At 43.8% G+C, this 15778-nt stretch overlaps 1 protein-coding gene across 1 annotated transcript in view; it reads right to left on the bottom strand.

Moving 5' to 3' along the window:
• The window catches only part of LOC115076276 (alpha-tectorin-like), a 28295-nt gene extending 13940 nt beyond the window's left edge, over positions 1–14355 (bottom strand). Inside the window, exons 1-2 of the mRNA XM_029577533.1 lie at positions 14229–14355; positions 7700–7758 (exon numbers count right to left, since the gene is read on the bottom strand). Of these exons, the coding sequence (XP_029433393.1) occupies positions 7700–7736 (37 nt within the window). The 5' untranslated portion in view covers positions 7737–7758; positions 14229–14355. The remainder of the gene's footprint in view (positions 1–7699; positions 7759–14228) is intronic.
• Positions 14356–15778: the final 1423 nt, after the last annotated feature.

Below are 15778 nucleotides of genomic sequence, written 5' to 3'. Positions count from 1 at the left end.
GAAAGCAAAGCCAGACAAAGAAACATAGAAATGATGGCAGAAGAAGACCAAACGGTCCATCCAGTCTGCCCAGCAAGCTTTCACACTTTTTTTTTTTTCATACTTTTCTGTTACTCTTGTCCTTATAAGTAACTTTTTGGATCTATTTCCCTTCCACCCCCGCCATCACAGATAGCAGTGCTGGAGCTGCATGTAAGTGAAGTATCCTGCTAATTGGTTTGGGGTAGTAACCGCCGTAATAAGCAAGCTACTCCCACGCTTGTTTACCCAGCCTGTGCAACTCAGTCCTTGTTGGTTGTTTGAATACAAATCCTCTTTTCTTCATACCCCCTAACGTTGAAGCAGTGAGCTGCGCTGGATATGTATTATAAGTGACGTATCAGGCTTGGTCTGGGGTAGTAACCGCCGTAACAAGCATTCTAAGTGAAGTATCAGGCTTAATTGATTCGGGGTAGTAACCGCCATAACAAGCAAGCTACACCCATGCTTATTTGTTTTACCCAGACTATGTAATTCAGACCTTGTTGGTAGTTGTCTGAATATAAATCATATTTTCTTCATTCCCCCTGCCATTGAAGCAGAGAGCTATGCTGGATATGCATTGAAAGTGAAGTATCAGGCATTTTTGGTTTGTGGTACTAACTGCCGTAACAAGCAAGCTACTCCCCTGCTTTTATGTGGATGCAAATCCTTTTTTCCATATTTCCTCTTGCCGTTGAAGCATAGAGCAATGTTGGAGTCGCATTAACCGTGTGTATGTTTATTGAATAAGGGTATTATCACCAGGTAGTAGCCGTCATTCCCGCAAGCCACCCCCATGCCTCTTCTCTTCATTCACATCCTCTAGACTTTATGGATCCACAGTGTTTATCCCACGCCCCTTTGAAGTCCTTCACAGTTTTGGTCTTCACCACTTTCTCCGGAAGGGCGTTCCAGTAATCCACACCCTCTCCGTGAAAAAATACGTCCTGACATTGGTTCTGAGTCTTCCTCCTGGAGTTTTAAATCGTGACTCCTTGTTCTGCTGATTTTTTTGCAATGGAAAAGCTTTGTCGTTGACTTTGGATCACTAAAACCTTTCAAGTATCTGAAAGTCTGTATCATATCACCTCTGCTCCTCCTTTCCTCCATGGTGTACATATTTAGATTCTTCAATCTCTCCTCATAAGTCATTTGATGAAGACCCTCCACCTTTTTGGTCGCCCTTCTCTGTACCACTTCCATCTTGTCTTTGTCATTTTGTAGATACGGTCTCCAGAACTGAACACAGAACTCCAGGTGAGGCCTCACCAAGGACCTGTACAAGGAGATAATCATGTCATTGGACAAGGAAGAAGCAGAACCAATCATGTTTCACTATTTTTTGGGCAGTTTTCCATCTGCTGCCGTGTCTTCAATCCTGTCTGCCCTGTCAGCTCTGACAGTCCATTAGGAGCTGTGATTCTGCCCCCTGCTGATATCATTCATGGTGAGGGAGCAGGGGTTCAAGAGCCAGCAGCTGACACTGGGATCAGCTACCAACTTCTCCAATCAGGGTCCTCCATGGCTTCAACGTGAAGCAGGCTTACATCTGCTATCATGTCTTCAATCCTGCCTGCCCTCAGCAGCAATATCCCCACCAACTCTGCCCCTCACTGTCATCCATGCAGGGAGGGGGGGGGGCAAGAGCTGGAGGCTGTCACCAAAGGCACCGCACACTGGAGTAGCACACTGGAATAACATGCACACTGGAATAGCATGCTCACTGGAGTAGCACACTGGAGTAGCATGCACACTGGAATAGCATGCTCACTGGAGTAGCACACTGGAATAACATGCACACTGGAATAGCATGCTCACTGGAGTAGCACACTGGAGTAGCATGCACACTGGAATAGCATGCCCTTCGTTGCATGCAGAAAGGAGCACAATAAAGGAATTCCTTTGTGCCTGCTAAGTGCTGCCTCTCTTGAAGCCATGCTGGCAAAAGTACAATGGACTGTTTCATGGTACATTGCTCTCGCGAAATTTCATTTCAGGCCCGGACCTTATTCCGGTCATCAAAGGTTGTGGAAGATGTGGTGATTTAGCTCATTTTAACTGGTGTTCAGTGTTCAAACTTTGCCCCACATGTCTAAAGCAGATTAGCTGCAAGCCTATTGCTGTAGATGTTCACACAGAAAGGATATACCCTTATCATAAGATAACTTGGGTTGAAGCGCAACAGACTGTCTACACAGTTGACATCGCCCCCCAATCGCCCCAGTGATTCAAGCACACTGACCACCTTCATAAAGAAGGCGTGATCATATCTGTTGGGGGCATAAATAGAAGCCATATGCACAGGTTTGCCAAAAAGAAGACCAGCTATTGCAACATAGTGGCCTGAGGAATCAAAGCTGGAATGCTACACTCCTGTGAAGCAAAATTGCCACCCCACATTTCTTGGAAGTACCAGGGGCTGCATAAACTTGAGAAAGCCACCTCTGCCTGAGTTGGTCGTATGCGTCTCCTGCCAAAAAGCAATCTGACATTTCAGTCTGTTAAGATGAGAGAGCACTGTCTCTCTTTTAACAGGGGTTCCCAACCCGATGACATTCCATGTAAAAATATTCATTTTACTCCCCATTTTCAGGCACCCAGGAGGCTAGATAAAGAAGAAGCAGCAGCAGAGATCTCAACAGAAAAGGAAAAACCCTCTCCAGTGTACATCCCCAGTATTGCTAAGACCTTCCTTCCCCCAATTTACCTTCCCCTGTGTCTCCCTTCCCCTCTCCCACCCTCCCTACACAGGTGTCACCCACCTTCACCATCGCCCACAAGGTAGGTTAGAGGTCAAACAGATATGTATAGGGACCACCCCCCCTTGAAATAAGTAGAACCTGCTCAATTTGCAAGTAAAGGATAAAAAACCATATGAAAAGACGATGCTCAGAAGTAACCGTCCGGTGTTAAGAACTGTCCAATAGAGCCCAACATAAACAGGAGCTATGTAAGATAGGTAGGGCCTCAACAAGGAAGCTCCTAGGAAAGAAGTCCCTTTATAGTATCCACCCATTCAACAGGTAACAAAAGTACCTGAGGCCAGCTCACCAGCCCCAGTCTGAAAATCTGTCCCGCAAAATACAACAAATCAAAGCACCGGCCTGGCATCAGGAGGTAGAAACATCCAGATTCAGTATCTCCAGACGATGTCTCCTTCTGTGTCATGAAAAATAAAAAATGGGGGGAAAAAAAAGGTCCAAAATGCTTTTCCAGCAAGAGTTGATTGTGGTGGTGCTTCTCAAATTGAATAAACACGTCCCCAGCTTTAAAAAATACTTTGCTGAGAGTCCTATGAAACATACATGTCCATGAATCACAATCACAGAGCCACAAACCCGGATCCATCGCCCCATATGAGATTCAAACAGAGTCACACTGGAGAAATCCACGCGCTTGCCCTGATTCCACACACACAAGTGTGAAGCAAATGTTACGCTGAACTAGCACTGAACAAACCGGGGGAAAGGCGCGCCGCAATAACATTATCCAGTTGGAAAAGTCTTGAAAGATCAGATAGAGGAGAGTTTTTTTCTTGTAAAAAGCCTGCAGTATCATCTCCTCAGTCTGAGTGTAGATATAAGTAAATCTGTCAGCAAATGCTGTTACCACCGCCGCCGTGAGTTTAGTCAAGAGCACAGAGTCCACATCCTCCAGCTTCGCCATCTCAGGTGTCTCCGCCATTTTAGGAGACGGAGTTTTCGATTTGTCCTTCGTTTTGGTCACCGCAGGAGCTGACATATCGTCTCTGTAGCCACAACTTGTGGGGTCAACCTATTCGTCTCCCGATCACATGCCGGTAGAACTAAAAAAAATGCACCGTGCAAAGGGAAAACGAAAAAAGAGAGAAAGGGAGATGGTCCCCGGAGTGCTAAGCTATGCGACTGCTCAGGACTTGATATTTATCAATTTTACTATGCTGACCTGGCCATTTCTAAGGTTCCTTGGAATGATCGCTTCTTATTGCAGTTTCCTTACCCTCGTTCCATGGCTGCCTCTGATCTTGTTTCATCAGTAAAATACATTATAATGAACACTCATTTTGAGCTTGATTCCCTGCAGGAACAATTGTTTCCTACTTTATCCCAAATGAAGTGCTGTGTTTGGCAGTTCGCAGGATGCCCCCACACTTCACAGCCACGCTCACCTCCTCGGCCAGACCTCCTGTCCCAGCTCCCATCGTGGCTGCTTCATTCCAGCTCCTAGCGCGGCTGGACACTGCTCCAAAGCAGCAGAAAGCTGCCAGCCTCGACATGGCAGGACGCTGCCGGCCCCATCTTGATATGCTCTTCCCTAGGTGCGTGCCCACCCAGGATTCCCTCATTTAAAGGACCAACGGTGGGAAAACCCTGATGGTGCCAGATGATGGCATCACCCATTCAGGCCTATATAAGGCCAATGCCAACACACTCTCACTGCCTCAGCAAAAGGTCCCACTACTTTGCAGTACATAAGAACATAAGAGCATGTTATATCTCATCTCAGCCTGGTCTTCAATCCTTTTTCCAGTCTTGTCCTTGATCATCTTTGATCATCGTGATTGAGTCTCCTGCCTTGTTCCCACTTGTCTCTCTACGCTACTCTGCCTCCTCGGACTTACCAGGGGTACCTGGTAAGTCCTCGGGGGCTTCGCTCTCTTTTCTTTATTTCAGATTGCAGATAGGAACCAATACTCGCTCCTCGAGGGCCCCTGTTCCTGGAAACTCTGAAGATTCTCTACTGCCTGGAAGCTATCGCAGATACAGACATTTGAGAGTTACCATCGCTCTCTCAGAGCTTTCCCTGGAACCAGGTACTCCCTCCTAGAGGGCCTAACCCTTTCCAGCTACTGAGCTTCCTTAAGACCTTATGTGAGTTTTGTCATCTAGTTCTGGCTATGAACACAGCATTCCCTGTCTACTCACTATCTATAGTTTCTCTACAGCTCAGCAACCCTGGGATTGCTGTTCTAGTACCTGAGGGACTTCAGCCCTGCCGGGCATATCATCTCACTACTGCCACCTCTGGTGGTTCTACTAACCTGTCTAATAAAAGAACTATCTGGGTCTGTCTCCATACCCATTCCTCTCAAGATATCCTCCTGGGGGCGCAGTCATCTGCAATCGGCCCAAGGATCCACCTATCTACATTCCTCTACAGCTGAGTGCCCTCTCCAAGCACTCTGCTGGTAACAGATTGCTACTCCTTCTCCATCAGGAGTCTTCAGCAACAGACTCATAACAGATTGCTAACTCCACAGTCTAAACCCTAACAGATTGTTATCTACTCCCTCTACAGGAGCTGAGCATATCATTTTGCTAACTCCTCCTTCCACAGGAGCAGATTCATAACAGATTGCTATCTCCTCCTCCAACAGGAGTATCCAGCAACTGATTCAAAACAGATTGCTAACTCCTCCTTCCACAGGAGCAGATTCATTACAGGTTTCATCTGTCCTTCCTCTTTGCTGGCAGGAGCTGGGTTCTTCTTCTTTGCAAAGAAGGATGGATCACTCAGGCTATGCATTGATTACAATGACTCGAATACCATCACCTAAAAGGGGGCAGACACCTTTAATAACAGAACTCTTTGACTGCCTACAAGGTGCCAAGATCTTTACTCAGAGATGCCTACAACCTCATCTGTATCAAGTCTAGTGATGAATGGAAAACCACATTTAACACTTGTGGTAGACATTATTAATACTTGGTCATGCCCTTTGGGCTTTTCAATGCCCCAGTGGTCTTCCAGCAAATGGTCAATGAGATCTTCTGCAATCTGTTAGACTCTTGCATAGTTGTGTATTTAGATGACATTATGATCTTCTCTCAAGACCTGAGCACTCATTGAAGAAATATTCACACCATTTTGTAGCACCTGCATGTGAACAATTTCTATGCCAAACTGTAAAAATCCCTCTTTGAACAACAGGAGCTTCCCTTCCTGGGGTACACTGTTGCACGAGTTGGATTTCGGATGGAACCTACCAAGGTGAAGGCCATTGTGGACTGGCCGTGCCCCATAGGGTTCCGGGCTCTACAGAGGTATTTAAAATGTACTGAGAATCTCCCAAGGCTCAACTCAATGCTTGATGTCTCAACCCTTCTAGATCCCTGAGATCTTCACAGAGAGACCTCCTTGACGTGCTCGCCCTGTGAAGTGTACGCCTGGTTGAAACCTGGAAGCACTTGATCTCAGTTGCTGTTCCCAAACTATGGAACACATTATCAGCTGTGTTGTGGTTAACAACATGTGAGTAACCTTTTAAGAAACAGTTGACAACTTTTCTGTTTTGGATAGTGTTTGTCATTCTGAAGATTTTGTATTTATTGACTTGAGCTCCTTAATATCTGGGCTCCCGCCACGATGAGTCCTTTTTGACATTTGAATCTTTTGAGGTTTTTGTTTTGTATTGTTTTGCTATTATTTTATTATGAATGTTTTCTTGTTCACTACTCTGGGCTTTTGTGAAAAAGCAGTATGTAAATATTTTAAATAATATTAAATAAACAACTAGCCTCTTCCAACTGGCAGCTGCATGGATTGACTGTTTTTTTTTACATCAAAGTGGCAGCTACAGCAGAAGGTGGCCGGTGGGCTGCTATTAAAAGCAGAGTCCTGACAGACTGGAACCTGCAGCAGGAAGGATGACCCCGCCCTACAGCAGTAAGAAGGCAGCGCTGCCATCACAGCACAGAGCAGGCAGCTGGGAATGCAATTCTATGCTTTTCCTTCTCCCCACTCCAGCCTTTGATTATTAGTTTTATATTTTCTTGCTGGTGTCAGGCTGGCGAGAGAAGGGGAAGTCGGAACCAGGCCGGGGGGGGGCAGCGGCGCCCATACTCCTGCAGTCCTTGGCAAAGTGGCCAGCCAGCACCAATCTTCAGCTCCGGGTCCGGGCAGCTTCCCCAGCAGCCGTGCGGCAGGAAATCCCGGCGGCCACTGCTTATCACAGGCAAACTGCTGAGCGTAGCGGGATCGTGGAGGGGGAGCCTTGGGACGTGATTTCTGAGCTGGCAGCAGCGGGCAAGGCCTTTTCTTCTCCCCGCGTGCCCAGTAAACATCACTTCCTCTTCCGGGCCACAGGGGTGGGAAGAAGAAAAGGTCACGTTCCTGTTTCTGGCTTCCACAAACCCTGCTGCCATTCCCCTCGGGGCTTGAATGTGCTGACAGCCCGGGCAGGAACGGCAGCAGTGTTCATCTCGCTGAGGTGAAAGGGGGGTGAAGAGCAGCGGGTGCACGACACACCTGCCGGTCTAAAACATGTGAGCGTAAATGAAATGAGCCAGTTTACCAAACAGTCCACAAGTTTGCCCAGTCCTTCTGCAGGTCATTGAGACCTTCCTGGCCCTTCACCCAGATCTCTCACCCATCAGTACTATACAATAATCACATTTAATACCACTTCCACCAGAAAATTAGCAGCTATAAAATACGTGGCGTCATTGGCAAATGTACATGGATACCTTCCTTTTAAAATAGCAACTTACGTGTATAAGTGTGGATCCTGCCCCAGAAAGTGCCACTGTCTCCTCTTTACACACATATGTAGTATGCACATACTATATTTTCAACTTCTATATCGATTGTGCGAGTAGAGAGAGATCTGGCTTAGCCTGACCTTGCAGCCTGGGAACCAGTTAGTAATAGGCAATGTTTTATTTTTACAAGGCGAGTTATTTTCTTACACTTTACTCACCCAGTGCCAGTAGCAAAGAAGAAGGATTTCTCATCATTCTTCTGCACTTTCCTTCCTTTCTGAAATAAGGATCAAAATTACATATTTAAGGAGATAAAACAGCTAAGGCATCTCTAGACAAAAGTATTTGAGGGGGGAGCAAGATGGGCAAAGGAGAGGGCAGGTATGGAGAGGATTAGCCAAAGTGATGTTTTTAGACATCTACATAAGAACATAAGAACATAAGAAAATGCCATACTGGGTCAGACCAAGGGTCCATCAAGCCCAGCATCCTGTTTCCAACAGTGGCCAATCCAGGCCATAAGAACCTGGCAAGTACCCAAAAACTAAGTCTATTCCATGTAACCATTGCTAATGGCAGTGGCTATTCTCTAAGTGAACTTAATAGCAGGTAATGGACTTCTCCTCCAAGAACTTATCCAATCCTTTTTTAAACACAGCTCGGCCTTCGCCTTTAGATTGGATATAAAAGACAATACGGGAAAAAATACCCTGTGTTAGGAAACTCCTTAATAAGAAACAATGTACACTTTAAATATCGGGCCTAAATTTATGGTCTGCAACATCTTTTTTCTGTTTTCCCCAGGGCAGGGTCCTCCATTGGATGGGGAAAGTAGATCTTATTCTGGGCCTTAGGTGTTAGTTTTTCTTATTAGATCCTATTGATGAAGCTAGATCAGGGGTAGCCAACTCTGGTCCTCAAGAGTCTGAAACAGGCCTATTTTTCAAGATATTTGCAATAAATATGCATGAGACAGATTTGCAAAGGAGACAATGCATGCAAATCTCTCTTATGCATACTTATTATGGATATCCTGAAAACTAGGCCTGTTTGTGGCGCTAGAAGACCAGAGTCGTCCACCCCAGAGTTAGACACAATACTGGTGTTCCAACATAACTTCAGTGAGAAAATTGTTCAGTCATGAAAAATAGCATTTTCCCATCAGTTTCTTTCAGAATATACATCCAGGTAATGGATGTGATTTTGTGTCTAGATAAAACTGTGATCCCTTAGGTGCATCTCTCCTCTTTCCTGTGCTACCAGATGGGCATCATCATCAACTACTTGCTGTGAAGCGGCTCACCTGAAACCAGAGGAAAAGGAGAGATAAGAGTGGAGAATTCAATGAAGGGCTGTAGATTGGATCCCAGTTATACCTTTAGTCCAAGATACCCACAGAAGCTTCATAAGAACATGCCATACTGGGTCAGACCAAGGGTCCATCAAGCCCAGCATCCTGTTTCCAACAGTGGTCAATCCAGGCCATAAGAACCTGGCAAGTACCCAAAAACTAAGTCTATTCCATGTAACCATTGCTAATGGCAGTGGCTATTCTCTAAGTGAACTTAATTAATAGCAGGTAATGGACTTCTCCAAGAACTTATCCAATCCTTTTTTAAACACAGCTATACTAACTGCACTAACCACATCCTCTGGCAACAAATTCCAGAGTTTAATTGTGCGTTGAGTAAAAAAGAACTTTCTCCGATTAGTTTTAAATGTGTCACATGCTAACTTCATGGACCCTAGTCTTTCTACTATCCAAAAGAGTAAATAACCGATTCTACTATCCAAAAGAGTAAATAACCGATTCACATCTACCCGTTCTAGACCTCTCATGATTTTTTATATTCAGTCTGATGAAGACCCAAGATATTCCCATCCTTAGGGTTAGGGCCAAATACCTCTGTGCATAATGGTTACTACCCCTTTCCTGGCACTTAGCTGAAAGCCCTGGAGGTTTCTGAGAATCAGAGCTCAAAGAGAGAAATTCCTCTCCAACAGAGGCACTAATGGAGCCAAGCCGACTTGCCGCCAGCTGGCAATCTTCCTTGTGCATTATAAAAGTAGAAATGGTAGGCTGAGATTTAGAAACGGAAACAGAGAACCAGATGGAAGCGGTGTTAAAGTTCCCATCCTTTTCTTGTGACAGACAAAGGGGAAAAAAAAGGAGAGAAGAAGGAAGACTTCTCATTTCAATGACCAACTCCCCAGCTGATTTTCTTCTGAGGGGTGCACCCCTTTAGTGCACGGCTTCGGCAATGCGTACCAGCGGCTGTACACCACAGGCAGGGAGGGTTTTTTTTTTCAAAATCATTTTTATTATGATATAGCAAAACAAACAATGCTACAATAACCCATTCTTAATCCTCCTCCCCTCCCCCCCAGTTTTGGTGAATTACATTTGTTGTGTTGGAACAGTAACAAAATTAAAAAAAGACTTTCCCTGATTAGTTTTAAATGTGATACATGCTAACTTCATGTATTGCCCCCTAGCCCGTCTATTATCTGAAAGAGTAAATAACCGATTCACATTTACCCTCTCATTATTTTAAACACCTCTATCATATCCCCCCTCAGCCGTCTCTTCTCCAAGCTGAAAAGTCCTAACCTCTTTAGCCTTTCCTCATAGGGGAGCTGTTCCATCCCCTTTATCATTTTGGTTGTCCTTCTCTGTACAACTATTGAGTTGCCATTTCAGGGAAATATTTTGCTATTGGGAGGAATGGATATTTTGCGGTCTGTGGGGTCATCTATCACAAGAAGTCAGTATGTTTTTATTTCAATGGCTTTGCTAATGGTACGCAAGTGCATACTGACAGAATGGATTAATGAAGCCTCTCCTTCTTTCATACTATGGAGGGAACAAATGATTACCTTTATGGAAAGATATGATGCGTATCTATTGCAGTGTAAAATGCAGGCTGAATAATGTGTCATAAAAACACTGCCATATAGACACATATCACAAGTGGACAAAAATAGATGTGTAGTGTTAGGATACTCTCCATAATGGCAGCTGAATAATAAAATGGGAACACAACAAATGTAATTCACCAAAACTGGGGGATTCAAGGCAACCCCGGATTGAGGCAATGTTCACGAGACACACGCTATCACAGCCGGAAGGAGGGGCTGCTAGGGAACTCAGCGAGGAGCGGACGCTGAACCCTAAGGCCGAAGAAATATCCCTAAGTCCCGGCGCATCAACGATTCCTGATCCACCGTCCAGAGTCCTGGAGAGAGCGGATATATTAGCGATATTGCTGGAGAGGACACCGGCCTCGGAAATATTTGGACCCCAGAGAGGAGTGGAAGGAATGCTGAGCTCCTCGGAGAATCCAGATGTGCTGGATTCCAGAGGCCCAATAGACGAGGCACAGCACTGAGACGCAGTTGGAGAAGGCCTGGAGGAGGTAGGGCGAGAGGTTCAAAATATAAACATTATTTGCAACCCCCCCATTGATAAGGCCACAAAAAATAACACTGGATGAAATATGGAATGCAATATCCTCGATGGACAAATCTATAAATGTATTAACAACCATGGTGAAGGAAAGTCTAATTAAGGGCCTCATTTTCCAAGTGGCTCGCACACGATAAGGGACGCTTCGCACGTGAAAAGTCCCTTATCGCGTGCAATACCAGGATGGGGCGGAGTCGGCCCCGGAAGAGGAGGAGTTGGGGCGTCACTGGAGCCGACTCCGCGAAGACGCCACGGACGACGAAAAGGTAAGGCCCTTTTCGCGTCCTATTTCGCACCCAATAGCTACACCTCCTATGGTGGCGCTATTGGGTGCGAAACCGGCAGCGATCGCACCGTGGCGGTGCGATCGCTGCCAGCTAGCGCAGGACCGCCCCCCATTTCGGCCCCCCTGCCCCTCATTACCTAAAGTATCGCAGGCCTGCGATACTTTAGGTAATGAGGCCCTAAATCTCAGATTTTGGAAAATAAAGTAACTAAATTGGAAACATCCTTAAAAGTTACAGAAGAAAAGGTAGAAGGGATGGAGGCAGTACAATGTAATTTGATAAAATTAGAAAAACTTCAAACGAGTAAGATTGAAACTATGGAAAATCAGATGAGGAGAACAAATTTGAGGATTTTAAATTTCCCAAAGACAAAGCTGATTTCGCCTAGTGACTTATTTAAAAGCTATCTGTTGAATATTTTAAAATTTCCTGAACAGGCGTTGCCTGTTATTTCAAGGTTATATTATTTGCCGCAGTATAAAGAAGGAAATATTCAACAAGAGAAACCCAATGATTTGAGCCTGGATTTAACTGCCCTATTGGAGAAGTCTTATGAGACTATTGTAGAGACAAGAGCAATATTATTAGTTCAGTTTGCTTTCGCCTCTGAAAGGGATTCTGTATTAAAAATGTTTTTTCGGCACCAAACACAACATTTTTATGGTCAACAGGTCTGTGTATTTCCGGACCTAGCACGAAACACACAACTTAGGAGAAAAAAATGTATTATGATGAGAGGGGAGGTCATATCAAGGGGAGCAAAATTCACACTACGTTTTCCTTGTAGATGTCTAATTGTATACCAACATTCTAGATATGTCTTTAATGATCCAGAACAGCTGCGTTTATATTTGGATTCTCACTCCTAAATGTTCTCCACCGAGGGTTGGTTTTGAATTAGTAAGCATGGGGTAACTGTACGGTATAAGTTGGTTTGGAATGAATTTCTTTTTTTTTTGGAAGACTGCTCTATTTACATCTTGTTTTCAATATTACCTATAAATAGTTATGATATGATTACGGAATGGTTTAAAAATGATGTATTATTGTTATAATTCTTATTATTTTTGCCTTATTCTGTAAACATTTGCTTTCTGTAGAAATGATGAAAATCAAATAAAAATAAAATTAAAAAAACGAAGTAAACTTAGGTGGCTGGGATTCTGGGTGTGCGACCAGACGCGTTAGTGTTTAAATGCCCATCTCTTGGCCACATGCTACCCAGATATGCCCATCTCTTTCTTGCCCCTTTTGAAAACCTTTGAGGTGCGTTTTGCTGGGGATACTTGTGCATCTGAACAGCTTTCACAATTCGGTTGGCACGCATGAATCTGACTTATGTGTGTATCTCCTGATTTTGATGTGCGCCAAGCTTTTAAAATTCATGTCATAATTGTTATTAATACTAACAATTGAAATGTGAATTTAACATAATAGCATATGCTCAAAAACATTTAAGAGAATGTTAAAAACCTATTTATTTAATTCTGTATTTTAAACATGCCTGCTCTATCATTTTAATTATTATGTATTATTTTATGTGGCATCTTATTTTTAACTTTTCTAAAGTGTTTTTAGTAATTTAATGTCTTTTGGCAATTTTTATTATTTGTTTTTATCTTTTTCTGTCAAGTCTGTGTTACATATTATGAATGTTTTTTGATGTGAACCGCCCTGAACTACAGCAGAGGGCTGTATATAAATATTAATAACTGCAGGGAGGAGAGACAGATGGGCATGTTCAGTCTAAAGAAATAAGGATTAAAAAAAAGACAAAAATGGCACTGGATGCTCAAGACGATGATGTAAGTGTATATCTGGTGAAAAATTGTGCAAGACTGCTACTTAGGAAATACAAGCATGCAAATAATAAGTCAAATTAAAAAGTCAGCTCTCTGGTTCTCATTGGTTTCAGTGGATGAGAATGGACATTAATTAAAGCTGGTGTCAGTGTATTTTCTGTATAGCAGAGTTCAGTAGTCCTGGCTTCTTGGCAAGCTGTGATACCAGGTCAGCAGGACATTTATACAATGCTTGTCTCATTAGGGTTGTACATGGAAACATTTCTCATTTAATGTTAGTTTCTATTTCATTTTATTTAATCAGTTTTGTTTCCTGTTATCATTTTAGCATGTGCTAATCCAACAAAGCAATACATAAGAACATAAGATTTTCCATACTGGGTCAGACCAAATGTCCATCAAGCCCAGTATCCTGTTTCCAACAGAGGCCAATCCAGGTCACAAGTACCTGGTAGGATCCCAAGGGGTAGAGAGATTCCAGGCTGCTTATCCCAAGAATAAGCAGTGGGATTTCTGCAACTATCTTAATAATGGTTAATGGACTTTTCCTCCAGAAACTTGTCCAAACCTTTTTTAAACGCAGCTACTCTAATAGCTTTTACCACATCCTCTGGAAATGAATTCCAGAGCTTAAGTATGCATTGAGTAAAAAAAATGTTTTCTCTTATTTGTTTTAAATGTAATCCCTAGTAACTTTACTAAGTGTCCCCTGATCTTTGTACTTTTTAAAAGAGCAAACAACTGATTAATGTTTACTCATTCCACTCATTTTATAGACCTCTATCATATCTCCTCTCAGCCGTCTCTTCTCCAAGCTGAACAGCCCTAACCTCTTCAGCCTTTCTTCATAGGGGAATCGTTCCATCCCCTTTATCATTTTGGTCGTCCTTCTCTGTACCTTTTCTAATTCTGCTATGTTTTGATATATGCAATTTTGTTTTAATGGGTTGTTTTGGATCGGGAAAAGCGCAAAACAAAACATTACATTTTGTTGGTGTTTTCAGGTCAATTTAAAAACGACAGCACATCCCTCGTTGTCATCCAGGAGCTTTTCAGACTGCAAAGGTTCCTGTCTCAGATCATATTTTCCAGCGAGGTTGGCTCGCCTTCCTCTAAACCTTTGCAGGAGACGCCCCGTTCAGTCAGGAGCTGCACCGGAAATGATTAATGCAGGAAAGAAAATCCACCTTACCTCTCTTCTCTTCTGGAAAAGCCTTTTCTCAGCTAGAATGCTGCAGCTTTTTGTGGCTTTTATAGGTCTTACTCCTAAAGGTGGTGACCAGGATGAAGCAATCATAGGCTGGTAATAAATCTGAAGTCCTTTGCAGGTGACTAAACATTGTTCTTGCTCTCTTTCTTTTCCTGCCCTCTTTCAGTCGTTCTTCCTGGATAGAAGGAAGCAGTGGAGCTGGTTCTGGTTGGTCAGTCTGAAGGAACTCATATGTACTCTTGGAAAAAAACGAAAGGAAAGGGAATATATGATAGAAACATTCACCAAAGGAAATTAAATGTGCATTTTCCATAGAAGCAGCAGCTCAGAGACAAAGGTTCTTGATTGGAGGCTCAGAGGAAATTGTTTCTTTACTGGAAAGAGTAGTCGATATCTGGAAAGTGGTAGCAGCCAGAACCATGTCAGAAAAGGGAAGCAGGTGGCCTGTAGTGACACAGTTAGGTGGGAAGACTTGGTAAGCTGCTACTTCCCTACCGACAACATTGTTCACACTGAAGTAGCCCTCAGAATTCGAAGTGGAAAATCAGGACTGACTCGCCTGGTCCTGATGACTGGAGCCAGATTTTCACTTGGGGGTGACTTGATAGATTTAGACCATCAGGCATAGCCTTATCCAGTCCTGGTTTTGCTATTCCTGCTTTACTTAAAGTAATTGGAGATGCAAGTTCATAGAAGCTTGATGACCTGGAGCTCCCTGGTACCCTGTCAAGATCCATGGAGGACAGCTTGGGGCTGGGAGAATAAAAAGGCCGATTGCAGTAAGGCAGCTAACTAAGCACCACCTTCATCAATGTGAAAACTACAGAGCCCCTGATCTTATCTTCAAAGCCCTGATTGGTAGGGACACCCAAGGAGCTCAGACAGAGTCTGTCAGTGAGGAAAGTTCTCTTGTGGTCTCCAGGGCTTTGCAGAAAACTCTCTCATTAGGGGTTTACTTTGCATAGAAAAACAAGAAGCAGAGCTGCCAGGAAATCCAGTGTTTGCAGCAAGACATTTCTCTCTTTTTTTTTTAACTTATCTCTCACTGCATTGTGGTCCTGTTTAATCCATGTGAAATCAGTACTACAGGTAGCAAAATGGAAGAGGAGGAGGAACAGAGTCAAAAATCCAGGACTGACCTGAAAGAATGGGGTCACATCAGGTGTGGAGAAGGAAGTAGCAGAAGGTTCAGTGGTACTCAGTGCATTCCTGAAGCCTACTCCCAAGGCCTACAGTAGATGGCGCCATGCCACTAAGGCCAGGCTAAACCACAGTCTTGCTCTTGTTCCCATTGCATCTATGGCAGGGACGGATTTAGACTTTGGTAACAGAGGGGCCAAATTCTGAAGATGAACAAAAACTGGGATTTCACCCACTGAACTCTACTTCCCAAACTGAGCAGGAGGGGGGAATCCTTTCCCTATCTATGGGCACAATCATCTTAAACCAGCCCTGATCTAGGGACTTGTAGTCCCTACTCATTTTTCTCCATTGCTTCAGATACAAACTTTGGGCTCTCATAGACATAAAAT

Source organism: Rhinatrema bivittatum, chromosome 14 (assembly GCF_901001135.1).
Source record: "Rhinatrema bivittatum chromosome 14, aRhiBiv1.1, whole genome shotgun sequence".
Classification (NCBI taxonomy): domain Eukaryota; kingdom Metazoa; phylum Chordata; class Amphibia; order Gymnophiona; family Rhinatrematidae; genus Rhinatrema; species Rhinatrema bivittatum.
This window is presented reverse-complemented; position numbering and strand designations above follow the sequence as displayed.